General features: G+C 41.5%; 1 protein-coding gene across 3 annotated transcripts in view; it reads left to right on the top strand.

The window, feature by feature from the left end:
• Positions 1 to 20,009, top strand: part of LOC109923488 (choline transporter-like protein 3) — a 60,763-nt gene that overhangs the window by 1,909 nt on the left and 38,845 nt on the right. For all 3 annotated transcript variants that reach the window (XR_007263049.1, XR_007263050.1, XM_048601973.1), the window contains exons 2-8: positions 903 to 1,074; positions 3,534 to 3,670; positions 6,345 to 6,438; positions 8,482 to 8,651; positions 11,181 to 11,270; positions 15,983 to 16,107; positions 18,599 to 18,785. Coding sequence is in view for 1 of the 3 variants with exons in the window: in XM_048601973.1 (XP_048457930.1) it covers positions 932 to 1,074; positions 3,534 to 3,670; positions 6,345 to 6,438; positions 8,482 to 8,651; positions 11,181 to 11,270; positions 15,983 to 16,107; positions 18,599 to 18,785 (946 nt within the window). In the remaining 2 variants the exon portion in view is untranslated. The remainder of the gene's footprint in view (positions 1 to 902; positions 1,075 to 3,533; positions 3,671 to 6,344; positions 6,439 to 8,481; positions 8,652 to 11,180; positions 11,271 to 15,982; positions 16,108 to 18,598; positions 18,786 to 20,009) is intronic.

Below are 20,009 nucleotides of genomic sequence, written 5' to 3'. Positions count from 1 at the left end.
CACACACACACACACACACACACACACACACACACACACACACACACCACACATGTATACACACACACACACGTGTGTGCACACACAAACCAAAGACGTGTACACACACACACACCACGCACCAAACACGTACGCACACACACCCCTAAGGCAATGTAAACCAATATGTCTCGCTCCACCCCCACTGAAATTTCTCAGTTGTTTTGACAACAACTGTGCAGCTTGGAACACTTCTTAAACTGTGTTGTTATGGAATTGTTTTTCCTATAGTTCCCAGTGGTTAGATGTGATAGTGTACTGCAGCTGAACCAGAAGATGTGGTTTGTTTACAAGTCTCGAATCTCCTTGAGAAATGTAAATGTAGTTTGAAGAATTTGATAGCAAAAGGAAGAGCTATTAATACTTACAGCAATTTGCAGAACTCGTGAGTCATTTGCAGAAGTTGCCAATTCTTGGTCCACCACAGTAGGGTAGAAGCTACCTTGTCATCCAATGATTCTGACATTAAGAGCCGGGAGATCTGTCAGTCCTAGACAAGTCTTCCTTCTCACTAACACCAGCAAAAATAAAGTGCTGCTCATTTATCTCAATTGTTGTTTGTGGGACTTTACTCTGTACAGTTTGGCTGTCATATTTATCTACATAATTATGGTTTAAAGTTCAAAACTAATTCATTTGATTTTTAAATTCCTTTGTGTTGGCATGACTGGCATTATTGGCCATCCCTTGGGGGAGGAGGGAAATGGTGGGGGAGATGGTAATGGAGTTGCAGAAGGTAAGGGGGGATTAATTTCCAGAACTCTAAGAAGAAGCATGAAGAAAGGTATAAAATATTTTGGAACATTATTTGGAGCTCTAAGTGTCTGTTGAACAACAATTATGTTTTTTCTCTTTACTGACAGTTGGCTGGTTGTTTGATCTCTCCACTCAGATGTTTATAGCTGGCTATTCTGTGACAGTAGGTTCTGCAGAAAGACTCATCTTTGGGTATGACAGCTTTGGAAACATTTGTGGAAAGAAAAACTCTCCGATAAAAGGAGCCTCGTTGTCAGGACAAGACATGACCACCAGAAAGTGGGTACCTTTTAAATGATTTATCAGTGTGTACATACAGTCTATATATTCATTAAATTATCTTTTTGAAACATTGCACTTTGGATGGTTGATTGAAGGCAAACTAACCAAATAAGCAGCTCCAATTTACTAACCATGGGTGAAATCAGAGGGAACAAAATAGAGCCAATTTAGAAAAAGACTGGGAGATTCCTTGCTAAGTGTGTAAGCCAATGAATCATGGCTTTAAAGCTTTTTCTTTTGCCTCTTGTAAACTCCTATGCCCTATATGGCTTTACAGTCAAATTACGCACTGGAAGTGTAGTCAGCTAGGGGCCTGGTTGGTAATGCAGAATCAAAAGACTCAAATTCTACTAAAGGTCTTGAACATAAATATCAAAGTCTACACCTCAGTGCTCACTGAGGGAGTACTGCACTGTTGAAGAGCTAACTTTCAGATTACACATTTGCCAGGAGTTAATCCTTGTGCAGCTTGGTTAATATTAAATACCAACATCACAAGAAATGGTCATTATCACATGGCTGTTTGTAGAGAGCGAGCTATTTGCATGGTGGTTGTTATGTTTCCTCCATCACAACAGGGACTGTGCTTAGAGAACATTGCTGTTTGTAAAGCACTTTGAGGGGTCAAAAAAACACAAAATAAATGCTAACCTTTCTTTTGTTTTGTTTAGTCACATGAAATCAATTCATAAATGACCAATTCATTTGTTTCTAATAATACAAAATCATAATAGATTGCCCACAGCTAATGATCATGAAAAGCCTTTCTATGCAGCAGTTGACAAGATCTATGGTGCCTGAAGACACCAGTTCTTCGCCCTCAAGGTCTTGAGATGTTAATGCACGGAAACTCCTGGTTTGAAAAGGCTCTGGTACAACCCGATCTCTCCTATTTGTCAGCCTTAGATCTGGTTGCTTCAAACTCGTGGATTGCTTTCCTTGTTGCTGCACTCCAGCTGTCTCTGTCATCAACTTCCTGTTCCCACACTCATTGCTCAATGTCATCCAGAGATGGCATTTCAATAGTCCTTGCAAGGTCTTATCAGAGCACAGTTCAACATAATGGTAGAAGACCATAAAAACATCCAAGCATCGTAGAAAATCAAAATGGAGTGAGGAACCCAAAATAATCACTATCACTAGAGAAAAAGTACTGGGAAACAAGTGGGACTGAACATCAACAAGTCTCATGAATGTGAATTCTTGTATCTTAAAATAGTTGGCTGCAATGATGGTGGATGCATTGGTTATAACCTTGCAGAATTCACTAGATATTTGGAAAACCATGAATGTAATACCTTTTATTATGAAAGGGAGGCAGAAAGCAGGAAACAATAGGCCAATTAAGCCTGAAGTCCATCAGGCTGGAATTTATTATAAAGGAAATAACAGGCAAATTAGAAAATCATAATACATTCAAGCAGCCATCATGGGAGAGAAATAGTGTCTGACAACTATAAGCAAGTTCATTGAGGATGTAACCAGCACGGAGAATAAAAAGGATGTAGTGTGTGATAACTCCCAGAAAGCCCATGGAGAATCACTAATTAATCTTCCTGTGCAGCTTGTTCAGTGTAAGTTCCCCAGGGATGGGTCTGCAAATCTGTCTGTTCCAGGCTGGGACCAACCTTTATTTTGCTCTATTCTGGTGTTCAGTAATAAATTATGTTCCTTTTGGGTGAGGCTTCCTGAGTCATTACATAGTGTATTTGGAGCTCGAAAGTTATTTGATAAGGTTGCACATAAAAGGTTCTTACACAAGAGAAGACCAGACGGTTTCAGGGAGATGTATTAGCACGGACAGAGGATTGGCTAATTAACAGGGGATAGAGTGGGTGAAATGCGTCGTTTTCACATTGACCCAATTAGGACAGAGATGAGGAGGAATTTCTTTACTTAGAGGGTGGTGAATCTGTGGATTTTTTACCGGAAGCTGGGACATTATTCAAGACTGAGGTAGATTTTTAATTAGCGAAGGAATTGAGGATTATGGCACAAAGTCAGAAACGTGGAGCTAAGGATTATCAGATCAGCCACAACCTCATTGAATGGCTTATGTCTGTTCTTACATGCTCTAACAGTAACCATGAGGAGGTAGCACCTCCTGCATTCAGGGTGACTGTGAGTTTAACCTTCTAGCATCAATTTATTGCTCTGCAGTTCCTCCAAACTGTGCTCACAGAAATTCTGACCTCCAGAAACCACACTGTTCAAGCCAGTGAAAAGGAACTCTCCCTGCACATTTGTGTGAATATCTAGACAGTATGTGACATGTTGTGTTGTTCCCACTGACAGCAAGCATGTCTTTGTGCCCATTGAACTGATGGTTGGACTCAACAAACCATGTGTGGACACAGTCATTCAATGATGAGAAACTACTTCTGCACTTGATCTGGATTTTGTTTTAAAAATTGCTATTTTTTAAAATGCTAACAAGATATTTTGTTTCCGTACAGGCACGTATTTTTTCTCAACACCTGCAATTTGGACATTAAGAATCATAAAATAAATTCATTGTCTATTTGTGTATCTGGCTGTCCTCAAGAGCAACTGAATGGTCTAGAAGAGCTGAAACACTTTGCTCAGTACAATGGTAAGCACAGTTACATAGAATTACAGAAGAACATAAACACATCATTCCGTCTATCTGGTGTATGTGGGTATCATTGACCCACATGGACTTCTTCCCACCCATTAACACCTTCTCTGCTTATCAATCATGTCTATGGTAACCATCCTCCCTCATGTACTTATCTAGATGCCCCTCAAATCCATCAATGCTGTTTGCCCCAACCTCCCCTTCAAGTAGTAAGCTTGATGTTATTGCCAGTCTCTGAGTAAAGCTCTGTCAGGATTAAGATACATTTGTGATAGCTCCGTTTTCTAAACTACACAAAGGACCACAGAAAATATTTTCAAAATATTTTTGCTCTTAAAGTTATCTCATTGGAAGGTTGCTTGCATTGTTCCAGCAATTTAACTTAAACAGCTTTCATAAGGATGTTATGGTGGGTGTCATTTACTTTACAATGCTAAATATTCCATGGTTTGTGTAAGTAGTTGTTCCAGTTTTAATGTGATGCTATCAGTTTATAAAACTGCAATGTCTGAAAAACGAACCAGTTCTGAATCTCTTTGAGTGTGCTGCAGCAGTAAAGCTTTTCAGACATTTTGGTCACCTATCCATCCATTGAATTATTTTTACAGTAAGATTTCACAGCCTGACACCTCATCACTAAGCATCTTGGAGTATAGTTTTATCATTAACGTCATCAGTCGTGATCCATGTACATTTTTGAAAGGCTATTCCATAAGTTCTACTGCCTAAAGCTGCTGGGTCTCAGTTCTGAGGAAGGGTCACCGGACCTGAAACGTTAACTCTGTTTTCTCCTCCACAGATGCTGCCAGACCTGCTGAGCTTTTCCAGCAACTTTGTTTTTGTTCTTGATTTACAGCATCTGCAGTTCTTTTGGTTTTTATTTAGCTTTCAGCCTTGTTCCTCACTCTATATTTATTTTTCTCTTTCTCTTAACTCTGATCACACTGTCCTAGGAACAACTCCACAGTATCTATGGTCCTGTAGCCCTTATACAGTAGTCAGTGGTAAACTAGTAGCAAGAACCTGATCCCTCTGAAGAGAGTGACATTATCTTCTGAATTGTTGATGTTTACCAAGTGACACAACTGCCACTTAAAAGTAAGGACTTGCATGTTTCATATATAGTATTCTGTTTTGTCCGGTAGCAATGTTCTGTATTCATGTTAATTCATGAGTGGCCTTTAACCAACATGGGTCCAGGTTATTGTTGTCTTGTAGTGCCCTGTTCAACCAGAACAGCGGAACATAAATATGCAGCAATTATTTCAACTGAAAATCGGAACACAATAGAACAGCACCACACTCTGGTGAGCATTTGCAAATTGTAATAATTGCTGCTTGTTTCATTCTTAATTTATTGAATCAAAGGAAAGGTAGATTTTGTTTATCAAATCAACAGTTGATTTGAATTTGAAGAGCATCATGATTTCCATGGGTAGAAGAGAAAGTCAAGTTTTAAGCAAATTTTTACCAGATTCAGCCCATTTTGTTTCTTGTATAATGTCTGTTTCAGTATGTCAATGTCTGAGTTAGTGAGACATAGAAATGGAATGAAAACTTAAAAGACCCTGATCTGCGCAATGTTTTGTCTACATGGTGCTTCTAATCAGACAAGAGCCTGCGTGGGCTGAATGGCCTTCTTTGATGTTTGAATGACTTTGACAATCAGTATCCTTCCAGACCAACATCAAAACTAAACCTGATACCAGTGATCTATATTTAATGTGTTCACTTTTTCCACAGTATGAAGATAAAATCTAATCATACTTATTCGTCCTATCACTTCAAACTGGGTTCTTTCAAACTGTATAAGAAACTTGTTGGATGGACTTGTGACCCATATAGAAATCCTGCAATGAGTAAACTCTCCTCCTAACTTCTGAAACCTGCCCACCATCTGCAAAACACAAGTCAGGAGTGGGATGGAGTGCTCCCCACTTGCCTGGATGAGTGCAGCCCCAACAACACTCAAGAAGCTTCACACCATCCAGGACAAAGCAGCCACTTAATTGACACCATATCCACAAGCATCCACTCCCTCCACCACTAACGCTCAGTAGCAGCAGTGTGTACCATCTACAAGATCCCCTGCAGATAGTCACCTCGTCTCCGTAGCACATTCCAAGCCCATGGCCACCACCGTCTAGAGGTATAAGGACAGCAGATACCACGAATCTGCAAGTTCTGGTCTAGGCCACTCACCAACCTGACTTGGAAATATATCGTTCTTCCTGAGTGTCAAAATCCTGGACTCTCTCCCTAACAGCATTGTGGGGTTACCTACAGTGGTTCAAGAAAGCAGCTCTCCACCACCTTCTCATGGGCAACTAGGGATGAGCAATTTATGCTGCCCCAGCCAGTGATGCCCACATGCCCTGAGTGAAGATAAAAGAGTGTGTATGTATATTTAATATAAATGTGCACATCTGTTGGCTTCTGGGGGATTCTGAAGATATGTTAATTTGTCAGTGTAATTTTTGATTCATTGTACAATAACTTGCGTGGAATTGAACAGTGCAGCACTGCTAAAGGCATGTGGAGTCAAAAAAAATCACAACATGGTTGTCTTTTTGCCAGCAAACAACTAAATTCTGCTCCTAAAACTGAGTTTCTGATCCTAATCTCTGAAGTCAGGTATGATTAAACTGATATTTGCTCTGCTTTTTAGGTTCCTATTTGTGTGTGTACAGTTTAAACATTTCTGAATACACAGAGCCTTCCAAAGCAGCTCACCTCTGTCCCGAGTTACCAGTCCCTCCAAGGTGAGATTATCCAACATTTATAGTTCATGATCGTGGTTTGTTTACAGTTCAGAGGAACATAACCTGCCCAGACAAGTTAAAGCCATTAACTTGGCTGTACCTTGGTACATTCCTCCATGATTATACCTAATTGAATTTATTTGACTTCATTTTATAAATCCGTGATAATGAGTTACTGGCAGTCAATAGTCTCCTCCTGTAAAATGTTCTCAATGATCACTTGTACAGTCGTACTGCAGCTGTTGTGTCACTCCATTGACACCCTGCTAAATAAATGAAGCAAAAGACTGAAGTGTATTAATTATTTTGGCATTTTCCTAGAATAATAGTTTACTGCACTCTCATAAGAATATTATCTTCCTATAGAGAAATTCACAGGTATGCACACACATCTGAAGTATGTTCTTACCAACCAACATGCATCCAACTTTGAGTTGATTTTTAAACAAAAATATATACAACTGAGGTTGTAGACATGCTCGCTGAGCTGGTGGGTTTAGTTGCAAATGTTTCGTCACCCTGCTAGGTAAGATTGTCAGTGCACCTCCAGTGAAGCGTTGGTGTTCTGTCCTACTTGTTATTTATATACCTTGGTTTGCTGTTTGGTATTATTTCCGGTTTTGTTTCTCAGTGGTTTGTACACAGGGTCTAATTCAATGCGTTTGTTGATGGAATTCTAGTTGGAATCCCAGGCCTCCAGGAATTCCCCGGCATGTCTCTGTTTGGCTTGTGTGATTATGCTAAACAGAGACATGCCAGGGAATTCTTGGAGGCCTAGTATTCCAACTGGAACTCCATCAACAAACACATTGAATTAGACCCTGTGTACAAACCATTGAGAAACAGACCTGGAAGTGGTACCAACCACCCCAGCAAACCGAGGCATATAAATAACAAGTGGGAAAGAACACCAACGCTTCACCGGAGGTGCACTGATGATGTTACCAAGCAGGGTGACAAAACATTTGCAACCAAACCCACTGGCTTGGTTACCATGTCTACAACCTCATCCACAACCCGAGCTACAAATCTTCTTGAAAACTTCAAGTACTGCTGAGACACATTGAAACCTGATGAGAGGTGCCATATAAAAGCAAATTTATTACTTAGGATTTTTGTCTTTATTAGCTGAGGCATGGAGTTTAAAAGCAAGGAGGGTTATGCTAGAACAGTATAAAGTGTAGTTATGCCTCAAATAGAGTATTGTGTGCATTTCTTGAATCCACATTATAGGAGAGATATGATTACAGTGGAGAGGGTGCAGAGACTTACCAGGATGTTGCCACGGCTGGAAGTTTAACCTATAAAGAGAGATTGGATAGATTGGGGTTGTTTTCATTCAAGCAGAGGAGACTGAGAATCAGGGCCTGTGACTGAGATGTATAAAATTATGGAGGGCGTAGACAGTAGAGACTGGAAGGCATTTATCCTGTGGTGGATGGATTAATAATCAGGGCATAGATTTAAGATAAAGGGCAGGAGGCTTAGCAGGGCTGTGGGCGGCACAGTGGCTCAGTGTTTAGCACTGCTGCCTCACAGTGCCAAGGACACAGGTTCAATTCCAGCCTCAGGCGGCTGTCTGTGTGGAGTTTGCACATTCTTCCCGTGTCTGCGTGGGTTTGGCTGTGGAAAATGTAGGGTTATAGGGATGGGGTAAGGTGGGGTGAGTCTGGGTGGGATGCTTTTAAGAGAATCGGTGTGGACTTGTTGGACCAAATGGCCTATTTCCACACTGTAGGGATTCTATGAAGTATTTTTGTTTTCACCTGAGGGTGGTGGGAACCTGGAACTCGCTGCCTGTGAGAATGGTAGAGGCAGAAACCCTGGTAACCTTTAAGAAGTATTTAGATGTGCACATGTGTACACGAGGCATTCAAGGCTACGTACTTGAAAATGATATTAGAATAGTTAGGCAGTTGTTTTTGACTGGCACAGACTTGAAGGGCCAAAGAGCCTTTTTCTGTCCTGGATTCCAGTATGACTTTATCCTTTCTTTATGAGGATGTGTTTGTTATAGACAAATGAAATGTTTTTCTCTTTCAGCAAGTCACTCCCACTCTTCAATCGCTGTGTCCCTCAGAGCCCTGCCTGTTACTCTCACTTTCTCACCGTCCTTATTAACGTGGTCAAGGAGAGTGATTTTTTCCAACGCATCATTGGTGGCACAATGGCGAACAAAGAGTACATCGTAGGACTCTGCTTTTTTGCCGTAGGTAATGTTTGTTGCCTGCTAAGGATCGAATAAAGACAGAAATACTGTAACTTTATAGAAGATTATGCTTTGTCCCCCAGGGGATGTAAACATGTAGACAGCAGGGTGTGTTAAATATATCCTGTGCATAGTGACCAGTCAATAATTGTGACAGGGATGTGGCATGTAGATTCTGTTGTCACATGTTGCATTCCAATGAACTGTCCAATGAGAAGCCAAGGAAATGTTTGAAACAGCAAACATTATTGTGTAAAGTTTGATTTGATTTATTGCAGTCACATGTACCTAAGTACAGTGAAAAACTTTGTTTTGCGAGCAGATCATGGCAAACAAGGGCATACGACTGTAGTATTTTAGTTTTATGGTTAAAAAATATGTTGAAACTATTCATTAAAAGATTGCTTGTGAAGATCCAGTTGTACTGGGCAGCACAGATGGCTACAGGTCAGATTGATGTGGTGGGTTGTAGTTCTTGCTTTACAGCTCCAAGAGGCTCTGTTTCTCCAGCCCAGATGTGGAGGTGCTGGTGTTGGACTGGGGTGGACAAGGTCAGAAGTCACACGACACCAGGTTGTAGTTCAACAGGTTTATGTGAAATCACAAGCTTTCGTGGCACTACTCCTTCATCAGGTGAACTGAAGAGAAGCATAAATTCTGTGCTCATATGCTTCTCTTCATTTCACCAGACTAAGGGGCTACAGTCTGAGAGCTCATGATTTCAAATAAACCTGCTGGACTATAACCTGATGTTGTGTGACTTCTGACCTTCTCCAGCATACAGCAGTTAGATTAAAAACCTACTCCTCCTTCTGGTAAGAAAGATCATTACTGCAATAAGGTTATAAATTCTAGACAGTGTTGAGTTGGCCTAGAATTTCCCCCGGTGCTTCTCCAGTTAGGTATAAAGATCACTTGGGGGTGAATTAACTCTGTTGGCTTGGGGGCTTATTTACAATGTAGAGTGATGCCAACAGTGTAGATTCAATTTCCTCACCAGCTGAGGTTACCGTGAAGGACTCTTTATCTCAACCTCTTCCCTCGCCTGATACGTGGTAACCCTCAGGTTAAACCATCACCAGTCATCTCTCTTGAATGAGAGAGCAGCGCTATGGTCTGGTAGAGCTATGACAACTTTGCCTTCACCTATAAAGCTCATATCAGTATTTCTGTGAATTTCCACATCTCACAGTAACTCATTCACATATCCTTTTAAGGATTATTCGTTAAGTCCCTTCGCCTCTCTTATTTTGTGACACTTGACTAAAGACTTTATGTAGATTTATAGTTGCATCTGTTAATGTGTCCTCCTTTGGCCCAGTGTCAGTTTTGAAGGTCTGATCATACTCCAATGAAACACTTTGGGGTAGTGTCAAAGGCAGTATATAAATGTGAGTGGCCATTGCTTGAGCAAGTAATGAGGCAACAAACAATGTTAGAGAAACCACTTTTTAAAAAAAGTTTGGTCTCCTCTTGTTCAGATTGGGACAAGTCACCTGCTAAGGAATATAAACCCAAATGGAGCTGGTTCAGCATAGTTTGAACCTTCTAGATTAAGAGCTTTAATATGTTAATGTCTTCAAGTAGATTCATACACTTGGAGCATCTTTACCTTTATTACCAGCTGGAGGATAGATGTTAGGGAGCTGAGTGTCCCTTAATCTTACAATTTCCTTTTCCACTCATCTTAATTCATCTGGTGACCATGGTTACAATTACCCTCAATGATTCTGTGCCTACTTGGCACAGACTCGCATCCTGAAACTGTTTGTGATCCACTGCCCAACAAACATAAAACTGATTTTCTTCAGAGTAGGTAGGAAGAACTGCAGATGTTGGAGTCAGAGACAACACAGTGTGGAGCTGGAGGAACACAGCAGGCTGGGCAGCATCAGAGGAGCAGGAAAGTTGACGTTTCATGTCGGGATCCTTCTTCAGAAAATCTGAAGAAATTTTCTGAAGAAGGGTCCCGACCCGAAACATCAACTTTCCTGCTCCTCCGATGCTACCCAGCCTGCTGTGTTCCTCCAGCTCCACACTGTGTTATTTCTTCAGAGGATGAACGATGGGAAGTGGGTTAGTTAAAACCTGAATTGATGCAGTCTTACAATTTGGAATGAAACACCAAAGTAGTTTTGAACTGTTTTTAAGAAAAAAGTGGGCGTGGTGTAAAGATTGGAAAACATGTCTAATATTAGAGTTTAATTTTTTACCAAAATTAAATGAACCATGGAAATCCAAACTTGTTTGAATGCACTACATGGCAAACTTCAATCATAATGAATTAGAAATGGAAAGTGCTGGAGAAACTCAGCAGGTCTAGCAACTTCTGTAGAGAGAGAGAGAGTTAATGTTTCGAGTCTGATTTGCTATGAAGAGTCATATCAGACTTGAAACCCTGTTTCTCAGTCCACAGGTGCTGCTGGGCTTGCTTAGTTTCTCCAGCATTTTCTTATCCGATTTCAGATTTCCAACATCCTCAGTGTTGTGCTTTTGTATTAATCATAGTCACTTTTTCTCTCTTCTTTCACAGTCCTCTCCTTGATTATGGTGGCAGTATTCCGATTCATTGCCACATTATTGGTTCATATCTTCATCGCCCTGGTGGTTTTTGGATTGCTGTGTAAGTGTGATTCATTTAAACCAGTTTCATCATCCACACTGTAGTAACAGGAGGACATTTCCAATGAGAATCCATCTCATTGAATAGCCAGACCCAAAGTATCCAGATAGATGGAAAATGATGCTCTCTGAATGCTTTGAATCTTGAGGTGAGGAGATAAGATGCAGCAGGTTGCTCTTATGGTAAAGAACATTTAGATTTCCTCTTTTCATCTTGCTCGCAAGTTGCCTCTGTTTAAAATGTTGCAATGATAAAGAACTAAGGAACCAAAGATCCAAAACCGAAACAACAGTAACAGAAAATACTGCAAATGCACACAAGTCCGTGAGAGAGGCAGAAATGCAAATTAACATTCGGAAAAATGCCTTCTGATCAGAATTAACAATTCTGACAAAGAGTACTCAACCCACTTACTTCACATGCCCTTTTTCAGATGCTGCTACACTAGAAAGTAGTCTGTGTGCAGGAGAGAAATAAGGGGCCCTGGGGCTTTGATTGTTTCAGGGCCCCTTACTACCTAAACTTTTAACCCTAAATCCTGCAGAGGCTCTTCTCAAGATTAGCCTTTGAGACATATTTGATTATTGGGAGCTACTTGTTCATTGGTATGCTGGCTCAGTGGTTAGCGCTGCTGCCTTACAGCACCAAGGACCCAGATTTGATTCTACCCTCAGGCAACTGTCTGTGTGGAATTTGCACATTCTCCCTGTGTCTGCGTGAGTTTCCTCTGGATGCTCCGGTTTCCTCCCACAGTCCAGGGATGTGTGGGTTAGGTGGATTGGCCATGCTAAATTGCCAGCGATGTGCAAGTTAGTTATGGGAAATGTTGGGTTACATGGATAGGATGGAGGAATGAATCTGGGTGGGATTGTCTTTGGAGGGGCAGTGTGGACTCGATGAGCTGAACGGCCTGCTTCCCATTGTAAGGGTTCTATGATTGTCACTAATTCACTCACTAAGTGTTGCTGTCACACAGTAACTGCACCTTTTTGCATCTGTATTGACTTATTGGGTACTTGGACTCACACAGAAGCAGAATTGAAAGAATTCATCAATATCCTCAATAATTATGTACCCTCCACTAAAGCCATAACACCTAATCACCGCATTCAATTCTTAGATACTATACGATTTAAATTGGCACAACAGGCATTAGTGAACAACAACCCTTCCACAGCCAGCTGAGATCACAGGCAACATGTTTCTATTGCATTGAACAAGGCTAGAAGAATTTAGCCAGCTTTACCAGCCTTTTCAATCCATTTCAAATTTCCATCTCCTATTTAAATTTAACAATTGACACAGTGTTCATTACAATAGGATCAGTACATTCTACCCCTACCCCCACCCCCCCCCCCACCCCCACCCCCCAATATAGTAGCACCTGAACATATGCAGCTGTAAACTAGAGATTCCACACTCATTTGCAAAGATTTCATTAGGTCAGTGATTTCCAGTTGTCCTGTCTCCTGCTGAGCTGAGTATTCTTTTCATTGATGGGTATAAAGGTATTCACTCTCTCTTGCAGCCTTCCTCTCCAACTACCCCCAACTCACCCGCCCCATCCCTTGCAGTCTCCTTCTCTCTCTCCTCCCCCCCATCTTTCTGCCCCCCTTTCTCTCTCATACAGCCCCTTCTTTCTGTCCTGTGTTGCCCCCACCCCTGCAGCTACCCACTTAATCTATCTTCTGCCTCCCCTGCTCCTGCAGACTTAGCCCAAACCCATGTAGCCTCCTGCTCTCTCTGTCTTTCTCATATTTATATTTATTTATCTATCTCTTGCATCTTCCATGCCAGGAACTCTGTGGCTTCCCTCTCTGTCTGTCTGTCTGTTTCTTTCTCCCTCTCCCTCTCCCTCTCTCTCTCTCTCTACCTCCTCCACAACCCCCCCTTCCCCCAACCACCTGCACATCTCCAGCCGCGATTCTCTGATGCTGCCCCTGCCAATTCACATCCATCTCATTCTGCACCTTCTCACACTGCCAAGTATCTTCTCAATGCTCCTGATAGACTGGTTCTGCCCTGCACTTCTGTTGATTGGATCACCACTGACCCTATCAGCAATGAATATGGGAAAGAACCAGGCTGTGGTTGGAGGAGCAGCTCCTTTTGAGGTTCTGTCTAATCACACAATCACAGAAGTGTGACAACACAGAAGAAGGCTATTCAGTCCATTATGCCTACACCAGCTCTTCAAATGAGCATCATTACCTCATGCCAATTGTCAGGATTGTATCAAGGTCAGCCAGCTGCACCTCTTAGAATATGAGTTCCCTGATTGTGGCTGTTAATCTGGTCCAATCAGGGAGTCCTGGCTGACAGGAATGTCATAGAATCTGGCATTCTAGGAGCTGACTCTGAAGAGGCAGTACTAAAGTCAAGGACCCCGCACGTGTAAATAAATGGTGACTTGGTGATGGGATGCTGGCCTATGTGGAGTTATTTCACCAATCTCCTGCTTTCTCCCCATACCCCTGCACACTGTTTTTATCCAAATAATCATCCAATGCCCTTCCTGAATGCCTCAATTAAACCTGCTCCCCCCTACATTTCCAGGCAGCACATTCCAGACCCTAACTACTCACTGAGTGAAAAAAGATTTTTTCTCGCATCACCCTTGCTTCACCTTACGTTGTCCCCTTGAACTGAACTTTGGCACATACTTTGGGACTGAATTTTCCTCAAGTCCTCATGTTTTGAGAGCTGCTATGGGACCAATGTGCCAGAGCCCACATGCCCCACCCCCTCCAGAGCCCAAATCCCCAGTGATTGGCCCAGTGCCCCTACTTGGCCATTCCCTGCTTCACTGCTGACAGTGGTTCCCTCCCCATTCCATCAGACCCCAGGAGACAGGTTGGAGCACCCTGTGGGACTGATGGCTAGAAAAAAAGACTCCACAAATTGACAGTAGGATCAATGTCGGTGTGGTTTGGTATTAGGTTACCCCTATTGTACTTAGCATCGGTAAAACAGGCACACCACAATATCTGTAACCAGCTGTGTCTACCCAGCATGTTCTGTTGTTAATCTGTATGCACATGTTTACCCATAATCCTTGTCACTTTAATTACATCTCGATTATTAAACTGACACGCAGCAATATAACTTGTGTAGTCTGAAAAGACTGTATCTGTTGCCATTCATCATTACTCTCGTTAACTGATGAGTTGGTTGCATGTTCCCATGCTTTTACTTAGCAAATGCTTCCCCCATTCTAGTTTGAATCCCCATTTCCTCAAAATGCAAGTCTTAAAGAGAAAATGTGAAATCTAAAAGGACTCCATCCCTCATCAGGTTAGAGTTTGCTGTTATCATACAAAGCATATTTTCTGTAGGTGACCCTCTATTGTCTTTTTTCACATTCCCATCCCCTTTTTGATTACTGTTCATTTTTAAGAAAATCTAAGCTACACCACATTGCAAGTGTTATGATCTCTGTAGAAACCAATAATTTTAGAATAAAGATTTGAACTTTCAATTATTGTTTGAAAAATTTAGACAAGTTGAAACTTTTACTGTAACAAACAATAAGGAAGACACCCATGGCTAAACTCTTGTTTTCTTTTTATAGCTAACTTAAATTGTAAACTACAGTCAGGATCATTTTATGTTTATCTTATTGCATAATGCCCTCTCCACAAAGTTGCAATCCTTGCAGTAAACAGCCCACAACCGCTTGAGATTCCAGTGGGTATCTGCATTTCACAGAGTAACAACATCAAGTGACTACATGCAGCTGCTTTCCACAGTTTCCAGAGAATCCCATAAATTGACTATCAGCAGCGGAGCCATTCCTGATGGTTCCAGAAAAAAGTCTTAAATGTCTGCAGGATGCATGTCTGCAACTAAAGACCCCCATCTCTTTCCTGCATCTGGTTGTAGTAGTTCACAATGTCAAGCAAGACCACTGTCTGCCTGTGATAGTCACTGACTTATAGGGAACCTGATCACAATTGTTTCCTCTGCACTCTTTCCCCACGGTGGGTGAAGCATCAATATCTTGTACCCAGTTAGAGATCCTGATGAACTATTATTGATTCCAACTTGCTTTGATCTTAGAAGTAAATGGACTATTTATAGCATAGCTGTTTTTAACTCTATATCAACATGACTTTTCTAGGACTTTGAGAGACTCAGAAATTGCACTGGTAACACACAGGCCACTGTCATTGTCTCGAAGTATAAATACCTCGTAATTTCTTCCAAGCAAAATACTTTCAGCCTTCCTTTGATCTTGAACCATCAAAGCAGCCAGGCTTACTGTCAGGCAGACTTCAGCACAAGTCTCTGGAGCCCCTGCACCCCACCCCCCACATTTCATTTTTCCCCACTTTATAATATTATAAACCTCATTTTTGTAACACATACTCCACCTAAACTATTCTTGGCAAGATGTTGGCTTTAAACTCTTAGTTTCTTGTTAGCTACTGGCCAAGGCTAGATTGCTGTAATTGTAGTCTTGTTATTTCTATTTCCGCCAGTAGCCTAAGTATGTGTTCTATGGAATGCAGAAGTTCTGCATCTAAGCTACCTTTGTACGGCTGTGACCTCCCCTTCCACAAAGGCGCACACAAACTCACTCAAAAAGATCTGGATTTTAAATAGCAGCATCTTTTGATTAAGTGAGAGTCTTTCACCCAGGATGTTGCACAAATGTTAGATTTCAGACATTCTGTCCAAGTTGAATGAAAGTTGAATTTTTGTTTGTTCAGTTGTGTCAGGTGTTCTGTGGTGGCTGTACTATGACAATATGAATGATCCCAATATAGTCCTGGAAACGGAAAAGGAAAATACAAAAGCACTTCTGGGATTTGCCATTACTGCAACCATCGTATCGGTAAGATGTTTAAAACTTGTTAAAAAAAAAAAATCTGCCTGAGTTGTTACTGAGTAAAGGAATACATTTAGTAACCTGAAGTTGAGAAGTTGCTGAAAAGTCATATTCATAATACAGGTTCAAGTACCAATCTCAGGCCTGAAGTTGTTCATTTTACTTTTGTGCTTTAGTTGTAACGTTTCACCTTCGCTCTTTTATCTTCCTGCACATGAAAATACATTAAATATGCAGAGGTGAGATTGAAATCTGAACTGAATGGTTTGGGATTTCCCAATGTTCCGATATTTGGGTCATGAATGCATTTGGAACAGTCAGGAATGAACAAGCACAGGTTCTGTCTGATTTTTTTGTGAATAACAGTTTCCAAAGTGTTTCTTTTAGAATAGAACTGAAGGTTCAATTTTTTTTTAATAGTCTGTAATGAAAAATGGATGACTAAGTCAGTGAACATGAAGGGGGTTTCCACATCTAAATATATTTCATTCAGGAAAAACATCTGAATTTTGAATAACATCCTACTTCCCCAAAACTTTTTTTTTTAGAAAGCCCTGCTTGACAATGTGAAATAGATCTATAAGAATACAGTTTTGCTGGGTATTAAGTGGGACTATATTTGAGAAATAAAACCAAAGAACTGTGGATGCTGGAAGTCAGAAACAAAAACAGAAATTATTGGAAAAGCTCAGCAGGTCCAGCAGTATCTGTGGAAAGAAAGCAGAGTTAACCTTTCGGGCCCAGTGCCTCTTCTTCAGAACTGATGGTAACTAGGAAAAGGTTGGTACATATAGTAGAGATGGGGTGGAGGAGTAAATGATACATGGATACATATAGAGAGAGATAAAAACAGTTGGACAGACAAAAGAAAGGGTAAAGGTCAGCCTGGGAAAATGAAAAGCTGCTAATGGGGACCGTTAGTAGCTGACAATGCTTGTGGTATTTTTTGAATTATTTTTGGGCCTTATTAATGTAACTGCACTGTGATTAACTTGAACCAGATTGAGATGAATGGCTGTGTTCCATTTTGCTTTTACAGTAATTCCCATTTTATGCGTGGCTCAATGGCAGTATTCTCCCCTCTGGGCAGAAGGTCACAGGTTCAAGCCCCACCCTAGAATTCTGACCCTATATTACTGGCTAATTGGGCTGATGCTGAAGGAGTTCTGTATGTTTGGAGGCATGATCCTTGAGGACAGATGTTAAACATATCAACATCTAGATCAGCTAAATGTATATAAAGTCCACTGAAACAACTTGCTATAACTTGTTCCTATGCTATTTATGGGATCTTGCTGTTCTTGTGTACATAATAAGGTTTTGAAATGGAAAATAAATATTTGGCTGCCTAGTGTTTTTGGGTATCCTGAAAGGGGCTGTATAAATACAAGTTTCCCTCTCCATTCAGCCAGCAGCCCATCCTGAGCTACCTTTGGCCTACCATTTCAATTCCCTACCTCACTCCCATTCTGATGTTTCAGTCACACAAGTATAGAATGCTGGAGAAACGCAATAGGACTGGCAGCATCTATGGTGAGGAAAACAGAGTTAATGCTTTGAGCCCAGTGACCCTTCACCAGAACTGACCTTTCTGTCCTCAGGTTGCCAGGGTGTTCCAGCAGAGCTCGACACATGAACAGCAACTCTACTTTTAACCATGCACTTTACAGTCTTCTGGATCCAACATTGATCTCACTAAATTTAAATTGTAACCTCAGCCTCCATTTTGTTTTGTATTATATTTGCTGGATTTTATTTCCTCCTTTTCATAATCCATTTATTTTACAATCAGACACTGCTCTCCTGCCTTCCACACCTGAGCTAGGGAGATCTTGTTTTGTTTCTTGGTCTGTACCATTTCCATTCCCTTTGATTTTCAATGAAGCTGTTCTCATTAATTCCCTCCTGCCCTCCACCCTGTCACCTTCCCTTTTGTTCTTCCTGCCCCCTTGTCCCGTGCTCAAAATCTAATACATTTCTCACTTCCTTCATCTCTGTGGGGTCACCAACCGGAAAATTTAAGTCTTTGCTCTTGACCTGCTGCACCTTGAAAGCTCTGTGGTTTTTCACTCAGATATCCACCCACAGCCAAAACCCCCCATCCCTAAGGGCAGGGTGAATTGGCCTGACTTCCCCAAGCTCTGGAACCAGAAACCAGAGTGTGGGAGGGGTGGGGTTGGGGGGGTAACATTTGAATAAGTGAGAGTAGCATTCATGACCTTTTGATTACTTTGAAGGCCGCAAAGTATCACCAACACATGGGAGATTTGTCTGCAAAATGGAAGGAGAAAATGGGGAGGGGGACAGGGGTAAAGGGATGCGCATCCCACACTTAAAGCAGGATTTTCCCCGGGAGACTGGCCCCTGCAGTGTAATTTGCCCTGGGAGGAGGAGGCTCTTACACCCCCTTGAGGGATGTCTCTGCACACAATATTTTGCTTTTGCAAGTCTTTTTCCAGTTATTTGCTAACAGATTTATTGCCCAACCCCACCACAGGTTGTTCTTGTTGTACTGACCTTGGTGACGTGGAAAAGGATCAGTTTGACTATCCAGCTGTTTCGAGTTGCCAGTGGTCTACTTGGTAGTGTCCCTCTCTTGCTGTTCCAGCCATTGTGGACCTTCGTCATTCTCACGTTATTCTGGGTATACTGGGTGGCTGTGCTTCTAAGTCTGGGCACTGCAGGTGAGTTGCTGTGGCATTGTGTCCTGTGCATCATTAATCAAACTATTTGATTGTTGCTACCCACTCCAGAATATCTAGGCGAGCTTATAAAAGACTTCTCCAGAATATGTTAAAAAGTTGCATCCTTCAGATCGATTACTTTTATTCTTTCATGAGATGTGGGCATCATGACATATACTCCAGACCCATAGCAAAGTGGTTGATTCTTAAATGCCCCCTGAAACAGCCCAACCCGAAGTGGCCTTGAACTGGATAACAAGGTGCAGGGCTGGATGAACACAGCAGGCCAAGCAGCATCATAGGAGCAGAGAGGCTTGAACTGGATAGTTTGTCAGGCTATTTCAGGGAGCAGTTAAAAGTCAACCACATTGCTGTGGGTGTGGAGTCACGTGTAGGCCAGACCAGGTCAGGAAGGCAGATTTCCTTTCTTAAAGGACTTTAGTGAAATAGATGGTTCTTTACAGCAATCAATGATAGTTTCAGTAATAGTGACCATGAAACTATTTTCCAAAAGTATTAATTGAATTCAAATTTGGCTAGTTGTCGCTGTAGAATTTGAACCTGTGTCTGCAGAGTGACAGTATGGGCCTCCCGATTATCAGTTCAGTGATATTAACTGTTCTGCCATCTCCCCTAAAACCAGTTGTTTTAAACACATCATAGAGTATAGTTGTGATATAATGAGATGCATTTCACTGATGATGCTGTAACTGATCATATGCACTGACCTCAGAAAGAGAGATTAGTCTAGATTGAGCATTTAAAGGGAGACATAGAAACATAGAGAAACAGAGAAAATAGGAGCAGGAGTAGGCCATTCAGCCCTTCCAGCCTGCTCCACCAGTCAATACGACCATGGCTTATCATCCACCTCAGTATTGTCTCCATATTCCCTTTGATTCCTTTAGCCCTAAGAACGATATCTCTTTCCCTCTCCTGAGATGATGTTTGACATGCTGAACCCTTGAAGCATTCCTTTTTCATTCAGATTACCAGCACCCACAGCCAGATCTTTGACTTTTCACATCACCACAAAGCTTAGACACAGAAGATGAAATGTCAGTGAAATATGAAATGCTGTGTTCATCTGGGGCCTCTTAGAGAGAGTGAATACGGTGCTTCACAATGAAGGCAGGCTAGCGGTTTCAAAGCTATTTGAAGGTCTGGGCAAATTGATCCAGGATAACCACATTACACTGCAAATAGTTGCGAAACCCATCTGCC

The sequence above is a fragment of the Rhincodon typus genome, chromosome 10 (assembly GCF_021869965.1).
Source record: "Rhincodon typus isolate 14 chromosome 10, sRhiTyp1.1, whole genome shotgun sequence".
Classification (NCBI taxonomy): domain Eukaryota; kingdom Metazoa; phylum Chordata; class Chondrichthyes; order Orectolobiformes; family Rhincodontidae; genus Rhincodon; species Rhincodon typus.
Note: the sequence above shows the minus strand (reverse complement) of the source record. Positions and strands in the feature narration are given on the sequence as shown.